This window comes from Aedes albopictus, chromosome 2, assembly GCF_035046485.1.
Source record: "Aedes albopictus strain Foshan chromosome 2, AalbF5, whole genome shotgun sequence".
In the NCBI taxonomy this organism is placed as follows: domain Eukaryota; kingdom Metazoa; phylum Arthropoda; class Insecta; order Diptera; family Culicidae; genus Aedes; species Aedes albopictus.
The window spans coordinates 219,769,507-219,789,695 of record NC_085137.1 but is presented as its reverse complement, the minus strand read 5'-3'; the positions used below and the strand labels follow the sequence as shown (position 1 = coordinate 219,789,695).

Here is a 20,189-nt window from a genome sequence, read left to right as displayed (position 1 = left end):
ACCTTTTCTTTCTTTCTCGGTCTTTCTCGCGTTTATCAAGAAGAATAAGTGAGAAAAAATAGCTGGCTACGCTAATGGTCTTGTCAACTTAGGGAGGCAAGCATGGTTTTGTAACCCCCCCCCCCCCCCAGCCCCTCACAATTAACGATTTTAGGATTTTCCCATACAAAAAATGAGAAAACCCAGGCTTGTAGATGGATCCTGCACCCCGTTGCAGCCATTCCATCCAGCCAAGGATCCCGTGCTGGGATCCCGCGGCTTATACGGCCGTTCCTTCTCCCGGTCGATACGTGTTGTGAAACACGCTCCTGGGCCCATAACCTATTAGAAGCTAGTCCACCATGGCCACGCAGGAAATAGCGAGGCTAGCTCCGTCGATGCCCGTTTCCGGGGAAATTCCGTTGTCCCATCCCAGGATTCCAGAGGACCTGGAGTGACATTAATATTCTTAGCAAAGTCCCTCCCAACGAAGCGTTATATAATTTTCCCTTTTCACAGAACGGTTGGTACGAGATGTCCCCGTTTACTGATTCTAAAAACAATAAAAACGCTGCACAGTAGGCCTGGCCGCTTTAATGCTTGTAATGTATCTCTGATGCACTGCAACCATCAATAATGACAAGAAAAATGATAGGAGTAGTCGATCCTATCATTTTCCAGGATTCTTTCAATGAATGGCTGTGCATGTGTAGACTAGACTAGACTAGATACTTCTGCAAGGATGCATCGACGAATTTCTCCAGGATTTTTTTCCATAGCTTCAGTGATTCCATCATAGATTGCTCCAGAGAATTTTTCAAGAGTTCTTCTATGGGTTACACCAGACACTCCTCCTAATTTAATTAATTCTGGGATATCTATAGAGATTCCCCCAATGATTGTTCTAGTGTTTTTTCGATGATTCCTCCAGGAATTTCTTCAGTGATTATCAAAGGAATGTCAAAAGAAATTCTTTTAGGTATTTCTGCCAGTGTTCCTTCAGAGATTTCATCAAGAATTTCTTCATATATTCCTTCAAGAACTCCACTAGAGATATAATTCAATCTGGAATAATTCAAAATATTTCAGCAGCAATATCTTCCAGAAACTGGAAATTTTATCAGAGATTTGCTAAAAAAATCCTGGAGTTCCTTAAAATATTGTACAAAACATTCTTTTTTGAGTCCATCCAAAAAGGCCAACAATAATTCGACCAAAAGTTATTGTAGATATGCATACCTCCATATATATTTGCTTCCGGGTTTCCTCCTTGGATTTCTTCAAGAGCTTCTGCAGGGATTCCTTCAGGAACTGCTACAGGGATTCCTTAAGGAGTTCCTCCAAAAACTCTTCTTAGAATTCCTTCAGGATTTCTCCAAGGATTCCATCTGCAATTTCTTCAGGAGTTCTTCCTGGGATTCCTACAGAAATTTTTCAAGGGATTCCTCCACGAATTTCTTCAGAGATTTCTCCAGGAATTTTTCACGAGATTCCTTTGGAATTGCTGCAGGGATTCCTCTAAACAATCATCCAGGGGTGCCTTTAGAAATGCTTCTAGAGATTCCTCCAGAAACTCCTCTAGGAGTATTTCCAGAAATTCCTCCGTTAATCCTACAGGCATTTCTCTGGCATATCCTCCAGTAATTCCTCCATGGATTCCTCCAGTAATTCCTCCATGGATTCCTCCAAGCTTTTCTTCAGCGCTTAACTCGGGAATACCTTCTGTGATTCTTTTTGGAACAACTTATTTTAAAAACTTCTACAAAGATTCTCTCAGGAACTCTTTTTAAGATTCCTTCAGAAATTCATCCTTGTATTCTTTAAGGAACTCCTCCTCAGTACTTCCTCCAGGAACTGTTTTGGAATTCCCTTAGGAATTCTTCTTGAAATTTCTTCCGGAGTTCTTCTGGAGATCCTCCAGGGATCCCTTCAAGAATTCCTATAAGATTTTTTTTTTCAGAGATTCCTCCAAAAAATCCTCCAGGTTTTCCTCAATGCATTACTCCAAGCATTCCTCCAGAGATTCCTCTAACAATTGCTTCCGGGATTCTTCCAAGAATTCCTACAGACAATTCGACAATGATTTTTCATAAGGGCCCAACTGACTTGATCGATTTCTCTTCGTCGACTCTCTCTTTCGTTAATAACTTGATCAAAACGAACAAAATCATTATTCTTTTTGTTTCTACAGCAAGATGTAGGGTGCCTGTACCAGTTATCGCACTACCTAAGGAAAACTACTTCTACAAAAATAAGAAGAAGGCCAACGAATGTCTTCGATATGTCAAATGATAGATTTGTTTTCATACTTTACAGGAAAAATATAAAATCTGAGCCAAACCCACTTCTACTATTTATTACGGCGTGTGCCAATGATAGGAACCCTGTACCAGTTATGGACATACTTTTTAATTTCGGTTCCACTTCGCACTATTTACATGCATTCCTTATGGGATTTGCCATAACTGGTACACTATGGCGAAATAGGGTGCAAGGAAGCCGAAATTTTAAGGAAAATGATTTATTTCTATCATAATTTGAGCAAAATGTGAACTTTAAATGAGTGCAATCATCTTTTATGAACGTGATCTATTGTTCACATATTTTTTCTTGATGATTTGCATCGTTAAAGATTGAAAATTGACTATGGCGAATTTGAGGTACTATAGCCATAACTGGTACACTGAGCCTAATCATCTCCTTCGCATTTCAATCAAAACATTTTGTGAAAACTCAATACACATTCTGTAATAACACAAAGAGAGGATCGACGAAGAGAAACCGAAAATGTCAGTTAGGCCCTAATGAAGAATCAGTGTCGAATTATCCAGAAAATCTTCAAGGGATTCTTCTTAGGATTTTTATCCAGAGACTCCTACAGGAATTCACCCAAAGATTTCTGAAGGAATTACTTCAGGGAATCGTCCAAGAATTCCAGTAGGAGTTCTCCTAGGCATTCTTCCAGGAAATTTTCCGGGCATTCCTCCAGAGATTCATCCTTGGATTCTTGCAGAGATTTCTCCAGGATTTTTTTCAGCGATTCCTCTAGCAATTCGACCAGATCTTCCTCCAGGAGTTGCCTAAGGGATTCCTCCAGGAATTCCCCAGGAGTTGTTCCAGGAGTTTCTCCTGGGATTGTTTCAGGAATTCTTCCTGGGATTCCTTCAGAAATCCACGCAGGCATTTCTCCAGTATTTCTTCCATGAATTGCTTCAGGGTCTCCTCTTCAGAATTTCTTCAGGGATTCCTCCAGGAATTTCACCAGGGGATTAATCAAGGAATTCTATCATAAGTTATGTCAGTAATTCATTTAGGAATTTCTCTAGGAAATACCTTCAAGAATTATGAAATACCTTCAATACTTCTACCAGGATTTTCTCTAGAAATACCTTCTAGAATTTTGTTCAGGAATTTCTCTAAGGGTCGATTTCTTCACCTCGGCTTAACCAGTAAGCCAGGCTTACCCATATAGTTAAACCTGGTTTAACGCTTAAGCCAGAGTGAAGAAATTGGGCCTAAGAGTTCTTGTAGATTTACTTACAGGCATGGATTCATCTAGGAATTTCGCTAAAAATTCTTCCAGGAACATCTTCAGGGATTTTTCCACGAATTTCTCCACGAATTTCCCCAAGAAATCCCCCAGGTATTCCTTCAGAAATTCCTTCGAGAATTTGTCCAGGAATTTCTTCAGAAATTTCCCTAAAAATTCCTCCACGAATATCTCATGGGATTTTTTCAGAAATTTCTCCTAGAGTTTGTCTAGAGATTCCCCCAGAAATTCACCCAGCAATTGTTGCGAGAATTTCTCCAAATATTCCTTCAGGAATTTATTCATGGATTACTGCAGAAATTATCAAAGGAAAACCTCCAGAAACTGCTTCAGGCATTCCTTCAGGTTTTAATCCAGGAATATCTCCAGGAACTCTTCCAGGAAATTTTCCAGGAATTACCCCAAGAATTTCTTCAGGAATTCATCATTACTCAAGGAATTGATCCAGGATTTGTCCCATTCAGAAATTATGTCAGCTATATTTCCAGAAACTTTTCCAGAATATCTTCTGGGATTTTTTTCAGAAGTTCTTCCAGCAAATTCTCCAGGAATACCCGTTGGAATTTTTCAGGGATTCCTCCAGGCATTTTTCCAGGAATTGCTTCAGAATTTTAGGAGTTTTTCCACGAACTTCTCCAGGAATTTTCCCAGGGATTCCTCCAGGAAATCCTTCGAAGATTTCTCCAGGAAATTCTCCAGAAGTTCCTCTAAGAATCCTTCCAGCAAATCGTCTTGGGGATTCTTCAGAAATTCTTGCAGGAAATTCTCCAGAAATACTTTCAGTAATTTTTTAGGAATTCCTAAAGGAATTTCTCTAGAGATTCCTCCAGGGTTTTCTTCATAAATTTCTTCAAGGATTCCTTCAGGAATTCCTTGGAGGATTTCTCCAGAAATTCCTCTAGAAATTCCGCCAGAAATTCCTCGAAGATTTTCTCAGGGGATTTTTTTCTGAAATGGAAAAATAATATAAATCTCCCAGAATTCCTCTGGAGATTTCTCTAGAAACTTATCCAGTAATTCTTTCAAGAATTACTCTAGAGATTCTTTCAGGAATTTCGTCATGGAATCCTCCAGCAATTCCCACAGGAATACCTCTAGTAATTCCTCCAGGATTTTATACAGGAATTTCTCCAGGAACTCCTCCAGGAATTCCTCCAGAAATTACCGCAGAACATCCTTCATAAATTTTGTTAGCAATTCCTCCGGGCATTTCTCCAGGAATTTCTCCTGAGATTCGATCAGAATTTGTTTCAGGAATTCCTCCGAAAGATTTTAAGGGTTTCCTCAGAAATTCTGCCAGGAGGAGAACTTCTTGGAAAACCTTCAGGAATTTTTCAGGGATTCCCCCAGGGATTTCTCCACAAATTTCTTCAAGGATCCCCTGAGGATTCCTTCAGAAATTCCATCTAAGATTTTTCCAGGAATTCCTCCAGAAATTCCGCCCCAGGAATTTCTCAAGGGATTTTTCAGATATAGAAATAGAAATTTCCAAGAATTTCTCTGGAGATTCCTCTAGAAATTCATCCAGTAATTTTTCCAAAAATTCCTCCAGCAATTATGACAGGAACACCTCTAGGAATTTCTCCAGGCAATTCTCTAGGATTTTATCCAGGAATTCCTGCAAGAAATACCCCAGGAGTTTCTTCAGAAACTCCTCCAGGAATTGCTCATGGACATCCTTCAGAAACTATGTCAGGAAATCCTCAGAGATTCTTCAGGAATATTTTTTGCAATTTACAAGGGATTCCTCCAGGAGTTCTTTCAGAGATTTATCCAGGAATTGCTTCAGGGGTTTTTGCAGGTAATTCTCCTTAAATTTCTTCAGAGATATTCCCACAGATTCCTACCGGGGAACCTCCAGAAATGTCTCCAAGGGTTCTTCCAGGAAATCCTCCTGGAATTTCTCTAGAGTTTTTTTCAGGAAATTTCTCCAGCAATTCCTCCCAGAATTGCTCTGAAGATTTCTCCAGTATTTTTCCCAGGGATTGCCCAAGAATTCATCCAAGAAGTTTCTCCAGGAAATTCTTCAGGATTTCCTGTTGGGTCTCATCCAATAATTCTTCCAGGAATTTGATTAAAAAGATTCTCCAAGCATTTCTCCAGGATTCTCTCTAGAGATTTTTCCAGGAATTGCTTCAAGAACTCCCTCAGGGATTTTTAAAATTTCTCTAAGATTTCCTCCAGGAATTCCTCAAGAGATTTATTCTGATTTTTTTCTAGGGATTCCTTTCACAATTCCTCCCAGAATTTCTCCAGCATTTCCTCCAAGGAATTCTCCAGAAATTTATCTAGAATTTCATCTAGGATTTCCTCATGAGATCTCTTCAGATATTTCTCACGTTATCCGTCCCATAATTTAAACAGGAATTCCTCCAGGTATACTTTCAGAAATTCTGCCAGGGATTCATCCAGGAATTTCTCCAGGAATTCCTCTGGGAATTAGAAATTCCTCAATCATCTTTGCAGAAAAGTACCCAAAAACTTCTCCGGATTCACCTGATCATACGCGCCAACTTGTGACGTAGTTGGGGGGGGGGCGAGGCCTCTCAAAATCAATCAAATTTGGAAAACCTCGACGCAGTTCACCTAGTTTAGGCACATTTACGTGAAAACTAGTGCATTGAGCTGAAAAAAGTTGAATTTTGTTCAATTTTGGAGAGCTTCGCCCCCCAACTACGTCACAAGTTGGCGCCTATGCACCTGATGATTTAATTTTAATTATTTCAAGAATTTCTGAGGAATTCCTCCAGCGAATAGTATTGAGAGATAATTAAAAAAGGACTCATACAGGCACCAGGAAATTCTAGTCCTAAAAATCCTTAATCTTTCAGAAATTGTTCACCGCTACCAGCACCACCTTGAATCATGTAGATCAGGCGAGTTTTTTTAACGTATTGTACAAAATACAACAGCGTGACTGCTGAAGGGTTAAATAATGCTTTTAAAATACAATGTTATACTTATGACACACATGTGATACAAGAATCACTGTACAATTGCGCTTGAAATGAGTGCCATACTGAAAATTCTCTCAATTCAAGTCAGTCTTGCTAAAATTTTCTTGACACTGCGTACCGTTGTACAGGAATCACACTCGTATCACATGTCTGTCCGAGGTATTATTATATTCAATTTCATCGTATGCGTATAGATAAAGAAGTTAGTAGGCACAAATATTATAAGGATGCTTGCCCACCCCCCCTGACCGAAAATCTGGCTACGCCCTTGAACAGTACGTAGGTGTTTTGTTCTTCCCCGTTCCTTGAATAGGGCACTGCATGCAATTATCTCCTTCTCTTTCACTCTTCCATACATTTTGTAAACAAAGCCACGAAACGTCAAAATCCCTTACAAAATCAAAACAGTGCAGTGCCCTATTTCTTTCTCGTCTCACTGTTGTGGGGTTTCCGCTGTGTTGCAAAATCCAACAATTACAAATCATCTTCCGTCATCGGCAGGGGGATGACGAAGGGCCAGAATCATCTACCCAGCATTCAATTCAACATGGCGTCCAATGTTTTGTTTTGATTTCTTAATTCATGGAAAAAATGCACTGGAAACATCGACGCTGCTTCGCTGCCTCATATAATATCGTGCAATGTGATAAAGAATGAGAAACAATCATCAAAAACAACGATTTCGTTTAAAATATGTAATTTCTGAAATAAGCACTAGCAACACACGAGACACACCCGAAAATCAGGAGCAAGGTAGGGTAAACCGACCAGAAAGTGGGTACCAAAACGCGCCGTACCAAAAATGATGATGGGTGGAGCGGCGATGTACCGAGTTTGACAGCCGTGTCACCCCACTGGTCATCGGTCATCTAAAGAAAATAAGTTCGTGAAAAACTGTCAAGTCTTGAATACCAGGTAAAAATGGAGGTCGGTATTCAAAACTACGTGATGGTTTTGGGTGCGAATATTCTTTCATGCTCTGCAACATCACTTTGGAAAGGTGTAACGCGACAAGTCAATCTCAACAGCCTGTGTGCGAATTTCACAAAGACCGGCCAGTTTATCTGCTTTTTGACATTCTAGCCAAAAGTGCAACGGTCAAAATTACATGCAAAACTTTGGTAGAAATACTCCTGTAGAAAAAGTGACGCAATGGGAATAAAAACGTATAACGAACCAGTGATATTCAGAAGAGATGCGAGCATTTAGGTCGAGGAAATATCCGCCATTGCTCTGTCGCTACTAAGATGGTAATCTCAGATTCTACTTCATATTTTGCAACGAAACCCTATCATTGTGTATGCTCACTTGCAGTGCATATGCCGATTGTTTTTCAACATCTTCAGTGCGATAGAACTCGAGATTACCATCTTCAAAATCGCGAGGCAAATTGTTAGAAAGAGAGGCAATATAGGTAAAATAACACGGCGTCCCGTTTTACCTTAAATAAAATCCGTAGATTTCAGAAGATTCAAAGTCATATGTGAAACCCATTTTATAAATTTACCTAGGTAGCATTCGCAGCAGTAGAGACTCCGTTTTCTTTTTCTCCTCTGTCAGCTGATTAGTTCGCTCCTGAACAATCCCTTCCAGGTTGTACGCATACTTCTCCATGATGGCTAGCATGTTGTCGAAAATGTTCGGCTTCCTGTAACGACAATATTTAGTAAGTAACAAACTCAATAAACATGTTCTCAACATCTTACAATCCGGCCTGCATTGGTTTCAGTTTGACGCGTACTAAACGGATATCTGGACGATCATCAGGTTCCTCTTCCCAGCATGCTTGCAAACATTGGATCACGTAGTCCGAAGCTTCCAGCCCACGTAGAAGTGGCCGAAATATACCGTAGTTTTGCGGAGAGATGACTCTCGCAATGATCTCTAGAAATGGGTAAATGTTAAAAACTCCTCGCTAGTGGCCAATCATTGACAATTTTACCCTGATAGTTGAGGTTGATTTCACCCCAAGGTCCTTTCCGACCTACTATTTCGTACAGAATTATTCCGAACGAGTACACGTCGCCCTTCTGAGTACCCCTGCTAGGAGTGTTTGGATTTCTTAGAATTTCCGGGGCCTTCCATAGACTTCGGCGTAGTTCTTTTTCGAATCTACAAATACAGGGCAAAAAAAAAAGATATTAATGTCACCGAAACTATTGCATTTTCATAGGGATCCATACTTGTTAGGTTCTTCCTGTCCAGATTTGAACTCGTGGAGTCCAAAGTCCGATATCTGCGCCACCCATCGCGAATCGATCAGTATTTTACTCGACCGTAAACTGCCATGAGACCCCACGTCGCTGTCGTGTAGATAGATTAGTCCCTTCACGATGTCGCTCACCAGCGACGATACGAACATGTGATCCAGGCTGAGATCCTCGTTGGCCAAGACATCGGCCAGGCTTCCCCGGGCGCAGTAGCTCGTCAGGATCGCCACAACACCGTGGTCGACTGACGCTCCGACAAAGGTTATGAGGTTTTCATGTCGAAGTTCGCGCATTTGTTTCAGTTCTTTACGAATGGTTCGCGTGATGTCTACCGATCGTTTGTGCAGGTAATTGATGGCAACTATATTGCCTCTGTACAGACCTGGAGTGTGGTAAGTGTTTGAGAAAAACTATATGAGTTAGAGGCGCCAACTTAGGGGGGGTGGGAGGTTGATTGTTAAGAGTTTAATCTTGCCAAGTTTGGGTAGTGGCTACGGTTAGGATAGCTCAGATCAATCTTCAGCATAAAAGAACAGCAACGATCAATCTTTGCAGACTTATGCAAAATGGAAAAGCCCAAGTGGCTTTAGTCCAAGAACCTTACTTTCGTAAGGGGAATTTCTATTTAGGAAACCTTGTGAATCCGGTGTTTGCTACTTTCAGTAAAAATGAAATGGCAAACTCTCGTGTCATGCCTCGAGCATGTGTGCTTGTCAACAACGCAATCGTTGCTACACTCATCTCTGAACTAACCACTAGAGATGTATATGCTATCATAATCGATGTATCTGTTGGAAACCTAAACAGGAAATACGTCTATTGTTCGATTTATTTACCGCATGATGAACCATCCCCTACGGATGCTTTCAAGCAAGTCATCGCATACTGCACTTCAAAAGGCCTTCCGCTAATTGTTGGCAGTGATGCTAATGCTCACCATATAATCTGGGGCAGCTCAGACATTAATTTGAGAGGCTCCAGTTTGATGGAATACTTAAGTAGTACAGACCTTGGATCACTTAACATAGGCAACCGTCCAATCTTTATGGTATCTGCTAGAGAGGAAGTGTTAGACATAACGCTTTGCTCTAGCGGAATTTGTCACGAGCTGACCAATTGGCATGTGTCAGATGAAGAATCTTTATCTGACCATCGCTACATCTTTTTTGAACATGTAAATGTTACTTCGCAAACTTTGCGTTTCAGGAATCCCCGGTCTACCAATTGGGATCTCTTTACCGATTTGGTTGCAGTCAAATTTCATGGATACTCACCATCCATTGACACTCCAAGTGACTTAGATGATGCCGTTGATACTACAACGGCATTCATCATGGAAGCATTTGAAGGAGCTTAATTGCCCTCTGCGGTCTGTGAAGATCACAAGAGGAACCCCTTGGTGGAACTCTGATCTGGCGAAGCTCAGGAAACAATGTAGAAAGAGTTGGAACACACGACGTTCGGCTGGATCGGAGGCATTCAGGTCGGCTCGCAAGGCCTACCAGAAAGCTCTTCGTTCAGATCCGGCTGGAAAAACCTTTGTACAAATGTTTCCAGTTTGAGTGAAGTCAGTCGGTTAAATAAAATCCTTGCAAAATCTAAGGATTTTCAAGTGAACGAACTTCGTTTGCCAAATGGTGATTTCACTTCCTCTGATGAGGAAGTTTTGCAATGTTTGTTTATTCAGTACACACTTCCCCGGATGTGTGGATATTACATCACATCTTCGGAAGAACCTGATGTCTTTTCTTGCAGTTATGATTCTCTGGCTTCGTCTCGGAGTATCATAACTGTAAATAGCTTTGCTCCATTCAAATCTTCTGGGGCAGATGGGATTTATCCTATTTTGCTTCAGAAGGGATTTGATTATTTCAAAAAAATGTTTTGAAAAACTACTTGTTTGCAGTTTTGCTACAGGGTATATTCCCAAATCTTGGCAGGATATTACTATGAAGTTTATTCCGAAAGTGCGTCGTGGGTCGTATGAAGAAGCAAAGAGTTTCAGACCTATCAGTTTGACCACTTTTCTTCTGAAATGCTTAGAACGCATTGTCGATCATCACATCTGTGAAGTTCATCTGGCCAACGTGCCTCTTCATGTGAACCAATATGCTTACCAATCTGGAAAGTCCACTGTGACTCTTTTACACAAAGTTGTTTACGATATCGAGAAGGCATTCGCTCAAAAGCAATCTTGTTTGGGTGTTTTCTTAGATATCGAGGGTGCCTTTTGTAGAATATAGATAATATAGATGTCACAAAAAAAAAGATTTTGTATTCAATGAATCAGATTGTAATGTAAAAAAAATATATTGTAACGATTTGAGAAACACTGAGAAAAAATCGACTCCTTCCAAAACTAAAATGTGAACTTCAATCTAAGGAGAATCTATTTCCCCTCGATTCAGCTTTTCTGATTGGCTGCATCGTGCGTACAAATTTTCTTTCAACTTAAGGAGAATCTATTTCCCCTCCATTCAGCCTTTCGGATTGGTCGCAACGTGCACACATAGGATATAAAAGCAGAGTGTTTGCTGTACCAAGCTCATTCTGAAAACAGATGTCATAAACGACACAGCTTCGAAGTTGGTTGCAGCAGCGGAGACCCGGTTAGCAGCAGTATGGAGCGCCAGCAGCAGCAGCAGCAGCAGCAGCAGCAGAAGTGAAAAAGCCAATAGTGAGGTTTTGAGAGTTTCCTCACTGGGGCTGCAACACACTTCGACTGCAAACTGCTTGGCGATATCCAGGAAGCGGAAATTTCGACACCTTTGACAACGTGCCTTTCGATGCCATATTGGAAGCCGCACGGGGTCTTGGTATATCTCCAATGATTTCCAATTGGATTCACCAAAATTTGGCATTTGGCATTTAATGCTCAAAAACCGACATCTCTTCTCGACATTGCGTCAAGCGGCGATTAGGAAATTGAGTATTTGTGGATGCCCCCAAGGGGGAGTCTTGTCACCACTTTTGTGGAATCTCGTAGCAGATACGCTATTGAGGCAACTCAATAATAGCGGTTGTGCATCAGCACCCTTTTCGACCTGATGCAAAACGCTCTTCAGGTAGTTGAGGGTTGGTGTCGCCAATATGGCCTTTCGGTAAACCCGAGTAAAACATCTATTGTTCTTTTCACGGAAAAGCTAAACCGCAGACAGACGTTCTAGCTCGAACAAATTTATTCAAATTTTCTATGTAATTTTTCACTAGCGACACCTAGGCAACCGATTGCCACAGTGCAGTCGCGTGCAGTTGACAGTTTGAGAAACCACGTGCTTCCAGCCGCTTACTTACCACCCAATTCACCACCCACCGAAAAATAAAATCAAAACAAACACTGTCAAAATCATTCCTACATTTGCGTCACATTCACAAAGATTTCCCAATGCGAGTGAAGTTCATCCAAATGCAGTTTTATTCAAGCAAATCTATGTAAAATAAAAGTAATAATGTGTAAAATATTTTACAAGAGTTCTGCGCTAATTTATGCAAAAGATTTTAGACATTGAATAAAAGTCATTTACTCTGCACAAATTATGTGGAAACATTACTAGCGTGCAACACGTGCGGTCTTTTCCCGCCATCCGGCTGGAAGACGACCGTGGTGACAGTTGTTGGTCGCAACGCACATGTGAGGCAGCGATTGAATATGAACGTCGCTAACGCCATCTGTTCGCTGATTGCCACTTGGCAATTTGTGGCGGCCATGTTTTTCACACAAGCTGCTGAGTCGAACTTGAACGTCTGTCTGCGGCTAAACCGTAATCACATAACATAAGTGGAACTCTGGCTCAAAAAGTTGATGCCTTTCCGAGTTCATCCGCTGGTATACAGGGCATCGAAATGTCAAATGCATTATAACATTATTGCCATACTATTTTTCAGCATGTATACCATTTTTCATTGCTGTGAAGAAAAACAAAGACCTCATAGATCTAGACTGGCAGCAAGTGGAGAACTAGAATAGTACACGGTAAAAAATCTGCACTGTGATATAAACTGATTGGCACTTGAATTCGCACTACTGTTCAATCAGTTTGTTATCAATTACATATCATTTGACAAAGAACATCCACTGCCTCTTCAATTTTAATGTCACTTCACATCAATTCGTTGTTGACAATGTTTTGATTTCAAAACTAAAATTAAAAAAAAAAATGTGTGCAGCCGCACCCAGATTCGACACCAGGACCTTTAGAGTCACGATCAACTATTTTACCACTACACTGTTTCACATCGAAGCGAAGCACTTTCTACCGCCTGTCATCTATATTTACTTTCATGCCCAAAACAGTCATTACCAAATCAACAACTTTTCACTTTGGATCGTATTGCTTTTTACAGTAGTGCAAATCGAAGGGGTTTTCTGTTGATTTCTCTGGTGGGGTTGTTTTGGTCCTCAAATCAACACTGACAGCATTGCGATTTCAAAGGAAAAGCACTTCTGATCATGTTGATTACGACATTGAATAGTTAAGGGATTTTTCCCTTACATCTAGCGTGCAGAATTTTTACCGTGTACACAAATAGTAATAAAACTTTGTAAACTCTAGTCAAAAATACGTTTTATGGCTTTAAATATGAAGGGAGATCGATATGTGAAACGTCAATGTGTTATTTCGAAAATGTCAATGAATTTATGACAAAATGAATTAATCGATTTTCAGCAGCTAGTTTTGCGCATATCTCAGATGCCAATCTTCGTTCCTGTGTTCTTTGCCTAAACTGGAATACTGGTTGGATCAGATGTTTTTTGTTTACCAAAATAAATGACAGTCTGACGCCTTTTATGAAAGATATAACAGTTTCGCGTGCTGGAAAAGGATTCAACTTTTTCCTTCGCTCTGACCATGGAGTTCCACTTATGTTATGTGCACAATGGGTTCAAACAGCGCCCTGAAAAGGACACTGTGATATCGCATATAGAGTAAAGAAAGCCTATAGCTCTTTACCACAGCGGGTCAAGAACAACAGAACGTCCTGAAGATTCAGGTTTCTGAAGTCAGTTTCACTTAATAAGTGTTTACCGAGTACTCGGAAACGCAGTTGCGCAAAAACTGGACAGTTACATATCAAATGATACAAAGTTCCATAATAGGATTCACAACTATCACAGGCAAATGAATCAGCTTGCTGAATATTCGCCATGTGATAGCTGAGTCGGCAGTGGCCAGTCAACGCTTTGACCAGCATGCTGCAATTATGCTTAGATAGATTTGTTAGATACTTCGCCATCCGTAGAGATGGTTCCGTACAGTGCAATTTTGTTTGACGACATGTCTCCAAACTATTTCAGTATTGTTTGTGCTGAGTGGCAGCCCAGGTGTGAATCTGAAGCTTTACCCAACACTTCGATATCGGCATAGCTTGCTCAGGACCAATGAATCATGTGATGCTCCAGTGCGAGATAGCTCATCAGCCAATTTATTTCCAGCGATGGAAGAATGGCCAGGTACCCATACAAGGTGAACAGCGTTTGCTGAATTCAGCTCCTCGATTTGAGTTCGACAAGCGATAACTATCTTCGACCTGGAGTTGGCCGAAGCAAGTGCTTTAATAGCAGCCTGGCAATCTGAACAGAAGTATATTACTTTGCCCATTACGTGCTACTGAAGTGATGATTGCACTCCTCACATAAGAACAAAGATTTCGGCCTGAAAAACGCTGCAGTGTCTACCAAGTGAGTAAGACTGATACAGCTTTAGCTCACGAGAATAAACACCAGCACCTGCTCGACCTTCGAGAAGGGAGCCATCAGTGTAACATAAGATGCCGTCTGAAATACTTCTCTCCAGATATCCAGATTTCCACTCTTCCCGGGTAGGGAATTTTGTGGAAAATGTCCTATATGGAAAATTACAAGCAATTGTAAGATCACTTGGAGCAAGGACAACTTTGTCCCAATTCACCAAAAGTGGAAACAACGAGGTGTGTGTTGAACTGTGGTTCACAGGAGTTTCCGCTAGTAAACCGAGTACCCATAGGCGGTAAGTGCAAGAAAGTGCTTCTTGTTTGAGATGAATGTGTAGTGGGGCAACGTCAAAGAGAACCTCGAGCGCTGCCGTGGGAGTTGAAGAGAACGCTCCAGACATCGCCATTAAGCACATCCTTTGGAGATGGCCTAATTTGGATTGGATTGTTCTCACTTCGCCTTTTTGCCACCACACAAGACATTCATAGGCCAATATTGGACGAACAACAGTTGTGTAAATCCATTTGATTGTACTTGGGTTTTAGACCCCAAGTCGTACCAAAGGTTCGCCGGCATTGCCCGAAGGCCATACAAGCTTTCTTGATTCTGAACTCAATATGAGGTGTCCAGGAAAGCTTGTAATCAAGAATGACTCCAACGTACTTTACCTGTTCAGTCACATCGATTTCAGAATCAAAGAGACGCAAGAGTCGAACACCATTACGGCACATAACATAAGTGGAACTCCATGGTCAGAGCGAAGGAAAAAGTTGAATCCTTTTCCAGCACGCGAAACTGTTATATCTTTCATAAAAGGCGTCAGACTGTCATTTATTTTGGTAAACAAAAAACATCTGATCCAACCAGTATTCCAGTTTAGGCAAAGAACACAGGAACGAAGATTGGCATCTGAGATATGCGCAAAACTAGCTGCTGAAAATCGATTAATTCATTTTGTCATAAATTCATTGACATTTTCGAAATAACACATTGACGTTTCACATATCGATCTCCCTTCATATTTAAAGCCATAAAACGTATTTTTGACTAGAGTTTACAAAGTTTTATTACTATTTGTGTACTATTCTAGTTCTCCACTTGCTGCCAGTCTAGATCTATGAGGTCTTTGTTTTTCTTCACAGCAATGAAAAATGGTATACATGCTGAAAAATAGTATGGCAATAATGTTATAATGCATTTGACATTTCGATGCCCTGTATACCAGCGGACGAACTCGGAAAGGCATCAACTTTTTGAGCCAGAGTTCCACTTATGTTATGTGCATTGTGGTACGCTTATGCGATTACAGTGTCCTTTTCAGGACGCCATGTGAGCCCACGCTAATGCGTGAATGAAGACCCTATTGCTTTACCTGTCCTATTCCCTGTCCCATCCTTTTTTCCTTCCTTTCTCCCTTAGGTAAATGATGAATAGGCTCGTGTTTATGGCGATGGCACAAATTTCCCAAATGGAGGAGAACATGCCTCTGGAGCCGACCTACTGATACCTGATACCTGATAGGGGGGTGGTTTGCGTTATCCATGGTTGTCCCCTCCCCCAATATTTAGGGTTTTTTTCTACACAAAAAAACTCCAGGTTTTGCTCTCGAGTCATCATTATCTATTGGTTAATGAGTTAATACCTACCAATGTTTGTGAAGGCACGTTTGGTGGTGTCTGTTCCATTAGCTAAAATACTTTGTCTGCAAACCTGCGTCTGTAACAGATAGGACAAGCGTGTGAGAGTTGATAGTTAATCTTCGCCAGACCATCTATACGCAATACTCGACCCTTACCAACTTCTTTTTCGAATCGCTACCGTACATCAGATCCGGTGAGCTTATGATAGTGACATCCTTCATCTCCACCTTCCACATAAGGCAGGCTAATGTTTGCTCATATCGATAATGCCTGCAAATGGGAATGCACCTGTAATTAATCAATTTAATCTATCAAAACAATCCCAGCCACATCACTACTTGAATAGAATAACAGCAAATATGGTGATAAACAGCGTGCCCATCATGATTCCGGTGATGTACCGCCAGTCACGCGTTATCGGTCGACACTTCTCGCCATGGAATCCGCACGGGGGCTCAGCCAACGGGGGTCGTCCCTTCACCCACATGATGGGTCGCTGCGAGCTCAAATATTTGAACTCCGGAAGATTGGTACCGTTGCTACTGTACACGAACATGCCCACCGGTTGCATTGACTTGTTGAGGGAATTATTCACCTTCTCGTCTTTCTGCAGGGCGATAACTGTGAAGTTCCCTTCGGCATCACCGTTTTCGTCAATGTAGACCTGCGTTGGCATAGGAAATCACATCGTGAAAAAATGACCCAAAAAAGATGCCGTAGCTCGGTGCTATACTAACGTCGAAGCCCTGTATCGAGTGATACGAGCGGTTTAAAATATGGCGCATAATCAGTCTTCCGTCGTGCAGATTTCCTCCAGCTTGCACGACTTCGGTAGCCGCCCGAGCGTAGATGATCACCGCATCGTAGAGATGAGCAGCGTAAATGGGTACCTATGGGAACGAAAACGGTAGTTCCTGTATTAGAAGTATGAAGGCATTGCACTAATACGCTGCTACTGGGGCACGTAGCAAATCAGGACAAACTGCTGGAACAACAGAAATTAGGGCTAATTAGTTCTTCCGAGCCCTGCACCACACATGGCTGACATATTAGCGGACTATAAATTAGTTGCAAGATTGTTGTTACAACAAACGGCTGGCCACTATTAGTTCTAATTTAAGATTGATGAGAATCAATTACGAAAAATTAAAAAATGAATATTTTGTAATTCCATTTAAACTAATAAATACACATTATAAATGGCCGGAGTTCTGCAAAACCGAACTAAGAGCAAAAATAGTTATTTATGTAACGAGTTGCAAAATGATGATTTTTACAGCACGAGTTGTACATTTATCCAACGAGGCTTGCCGAGTTGGATAAATACGACGAGTGCTGTAAAAAGCGAGTTTTGCAACGAGTTGCATACAATTTTTTTTGCAACGAAAGAAAAACTTTCATTAGATTATGATAGTTTTCATCAATATCATCGTGCTTCGCGGTGGTTGAATGGGACCGACCACGTGCTCTATCGTGCAAGACACAAAAATGTGGATCAAGCAAGCCGTGCTATAAAACCGACACAGTTTTTCAAGCTCTAGCCGTGGAAACTGAGGTTAGACTGAGGTTGTCAATCAAACAATTGCATTATGATTCATAATGCAACCAAAATGAATTGCATTATGAATTATAATGCAATTGTTTGATATCGTGCGGGAAATGGCTAGTATAAAGTAGAATATTATAGTGCCGAGTTGCTAAAAGTTTATTTCGAGATAATCAAGCATGAAATCTAGCCACCCACAAATAAACAACAGCAAAGATTATTTCAAAGTTCTCCGCGCACATGTCACTTGCAGTTCTTTATTAACGATCAGAGATGAAGAAAACATGCAAATTACTTTAGAGACGAATGCCCCTTCTGGGTAAAGTCTTTCTAAACAAAAACAAAGCATTTTAATTCTCGGTACTTTGCACTCAGTTCACTCTTGCTGAACAAAAACATTAGAATATAATTTATAGTTTAGTTTGGTTGAATGTATTTTTTTTTAGATAAAACCAGTCGTAAATTGTGGGAAAAAAAACTCCGGTTTTCATTTGGAATCGATATCACTCGCAATCCCTTAAATGAATTAGAGAGGACGCGTATAGTATGATACCTACCACGAAGGTCTCAAAATACGTCTCAAATTATGAAAGGCGGAAGCCCTCACAGCATACTGCCCATATTCGCATAGTCGATGTAAGCGCCACTGCAACTTTTAACATACTATTGGAGTTTTAACAATGAATAAATATAAAGTTCAAGATTTTTCCGCGTTGACATCTACTTAAGGGTTAGATCTGGTGATCTTTTGAATAAAACTGGTCACAAATATGCACACGCGTTAGATATTAGTCTGCGATATTAGCTTTTGTACGATGGCATTGTCAATGGTGGTTACATCGACTATGCGAATATGGGCAGCATAGCCCATCCCACTCATACTTTTTTCCATAAGCTGTACATGTGCACTGTGCAGGCATAACGAAGCAAGGATGCTTGCCCTGAGATGCAAAAGTGGAGCAATTTGTGTACCTCAAATTTATGCTGGTCGTAGAAAATCATGAAAATGTTCTGCCAAAGTCAACGAAGTACAGAAAAGTTTTCTAAAATATGAATGAGATTCGAACTTGAAAGTTATAAGTTATAACCAAGCGCGTTACCACTAGGTCATTTTACCTAGCTGAATTTCGGTCGTTAAGTGTGAATCAAATTCTAAACATTCTTTTCGAGAATAGTTGTTGTGAAAACGTCATTTTTTTCGATCAGCCAAAGTGAACCAAGTGTTTGAATTTTGTTCAAGCTTTTTTTTTTCTTCTAATTAGCCTTGTTGTTCAATGACGGCTCCTGCGTTAAATTATCAGTATGGCAGATATGCGTATTTCGACTACCACTTGTAATATTCATCAGTGTCAATTATCCATATTACACCACATTTTCCACAAAGGTTTCACTACACTTCAACTTCGTTTTACGTTCACCGTTGGCTAAGCAGAAAAAAAAATCCACAGCTGAGACAATGAGCTACCTCGGCATTTTTATATTTTTGTACAATTCTATTGATTGGAGAGATGCTTCAAAAAATATAACAATTTTAGTATGCTAAGCATACTATGCTTACTGTTTTGGCGGAAGATTTTTTTAAAGTTCGGCCAATGGTGGACGTAAAAAAGGACAAGGTGTATACGCAAATTAAAGAATGTCGAAAAAGCGGAGAGAAAAGCCTGGAGCACATAGCGTCCTTTCCGTTGAGGTTTGCGTTTTTTTTTTTTTACAGTTTTCCCATGGGAAACTGTCATGTCACGCACACGCAAACGTATGCATTGTGTGGGGCACTTAACGTCTCGTGAACAAATTGTTATTATGTTTCCAGTTCAAAACCGAATTAGCGACATTTTTTCTTTTACTTCCGCTGCTTTTGCCTTGCGTTAAACACTATTTCGGAAGTGGGGCGCTCAGGTGTACAATACATTGTGTTTAACGCAAGGCAAAAGCAGCGGAAGTAAAAGAAAAAATATCGCTAATTCGGTTTTGAACTGGAAACATAATATTAAAGATTTATATGGAAGCACGAAGCATTGACTTCCGATCCTTTGTCAAAGGGTCAAATCGGCAAAGCAAGATTTTAGTTTTGCGCTGCATTGCCTATGATATCCATATGCGACTGATAATATTTGCTGGGTTTCGAATTCACCCCATACTGAACTAAATAAAGCATCCCACAATATGAAAAAAAACGCCAAATTTCAAATGCCTAATAGGTATTTATTAAACCACGGGTTCCCAACCGGTGGTCCGCGGCCCCCTGGGGGGCCGTGAAGCCAGTCTAGAGGGGCCGCGATGTTACCAAAAAAACTGTGAAATTTTTATTCTATTTTGTGCAAATTATATCAATTTTTAATTTTGTATCCGCACCATCCCCAAAAGCCACAATTTTAGGAACAAATTTTCAGTATAAAACACCTTCAGAAGAAAAATTTTTTAGCTGCGCCGCTATTTTCCAGCTATTATTCAAATTGAATGTTTATGACATCATTTTTACGAAATGTGAGTGTCATTGATCGTCGAAAATCCCTCCCACAGTAAATTTCTGGCTACGTCACTGTAGTTGTACCCAAAAAACTCGGTTTCGTTCATTTAATTCATATTTTTTTTCTAAAAAATTTTATTGGGCCGCG

The 20,189-nt window shown here is 40.5% G+C and overlaps 1 protein-coding gene across 3 annotated transcripts in view; it reads right to left on the bottom strand.

The window, feature by feature from the left end:
- The window catches only part of LOC109433032 (guanylate cyclase 32E), a 92,141-nt gene that overhangs the window by 1,353 nt on the left and 70,599 nt on the right, over positions 1 to 20,189 (bottom strand). For all 3 annotated transcript variants that reach the window (XM_029855507.2, XM_062851159.1, XM_062851160.1), the window contains 8 exons: positions 16,766 to 16,918; positions 16,367 to 16,692; positions 16,184 to 16,298; positions 16,035 to 16,104; positions 8,670 to 9,078; positions 8,429 to 8,598; positions 8,193 to 8,370; positions 7,994 to 8,134 (listed from right to left, as the gene is read on the bottom strand). In XM_029855507.2, coding sequence (XP_029711367.2) covers positions 7,994 to 8,134; positions 8,193 to 8,370; positions 8,429 to 8,598; positions 8,670 to 9,078; positions 16,035 to 16,104; positions 16,184 to 16,298; positions 16,367 to 16,692; positions 16,766 to 16,918 — 1,562 coding nt within the window. The remainder of the gene's footprint in view (positions 1 to 7,993; positions 8,135 to 8,192; positions 8,371 to 8,428; positions 8,599 to 8,669; positions 9,079 to 16,034; positions 16,105 to 16,183; positions 16,299 to 16,366; positions 16,693 to 16,765; positions 16,919 to 20,189) is intronic.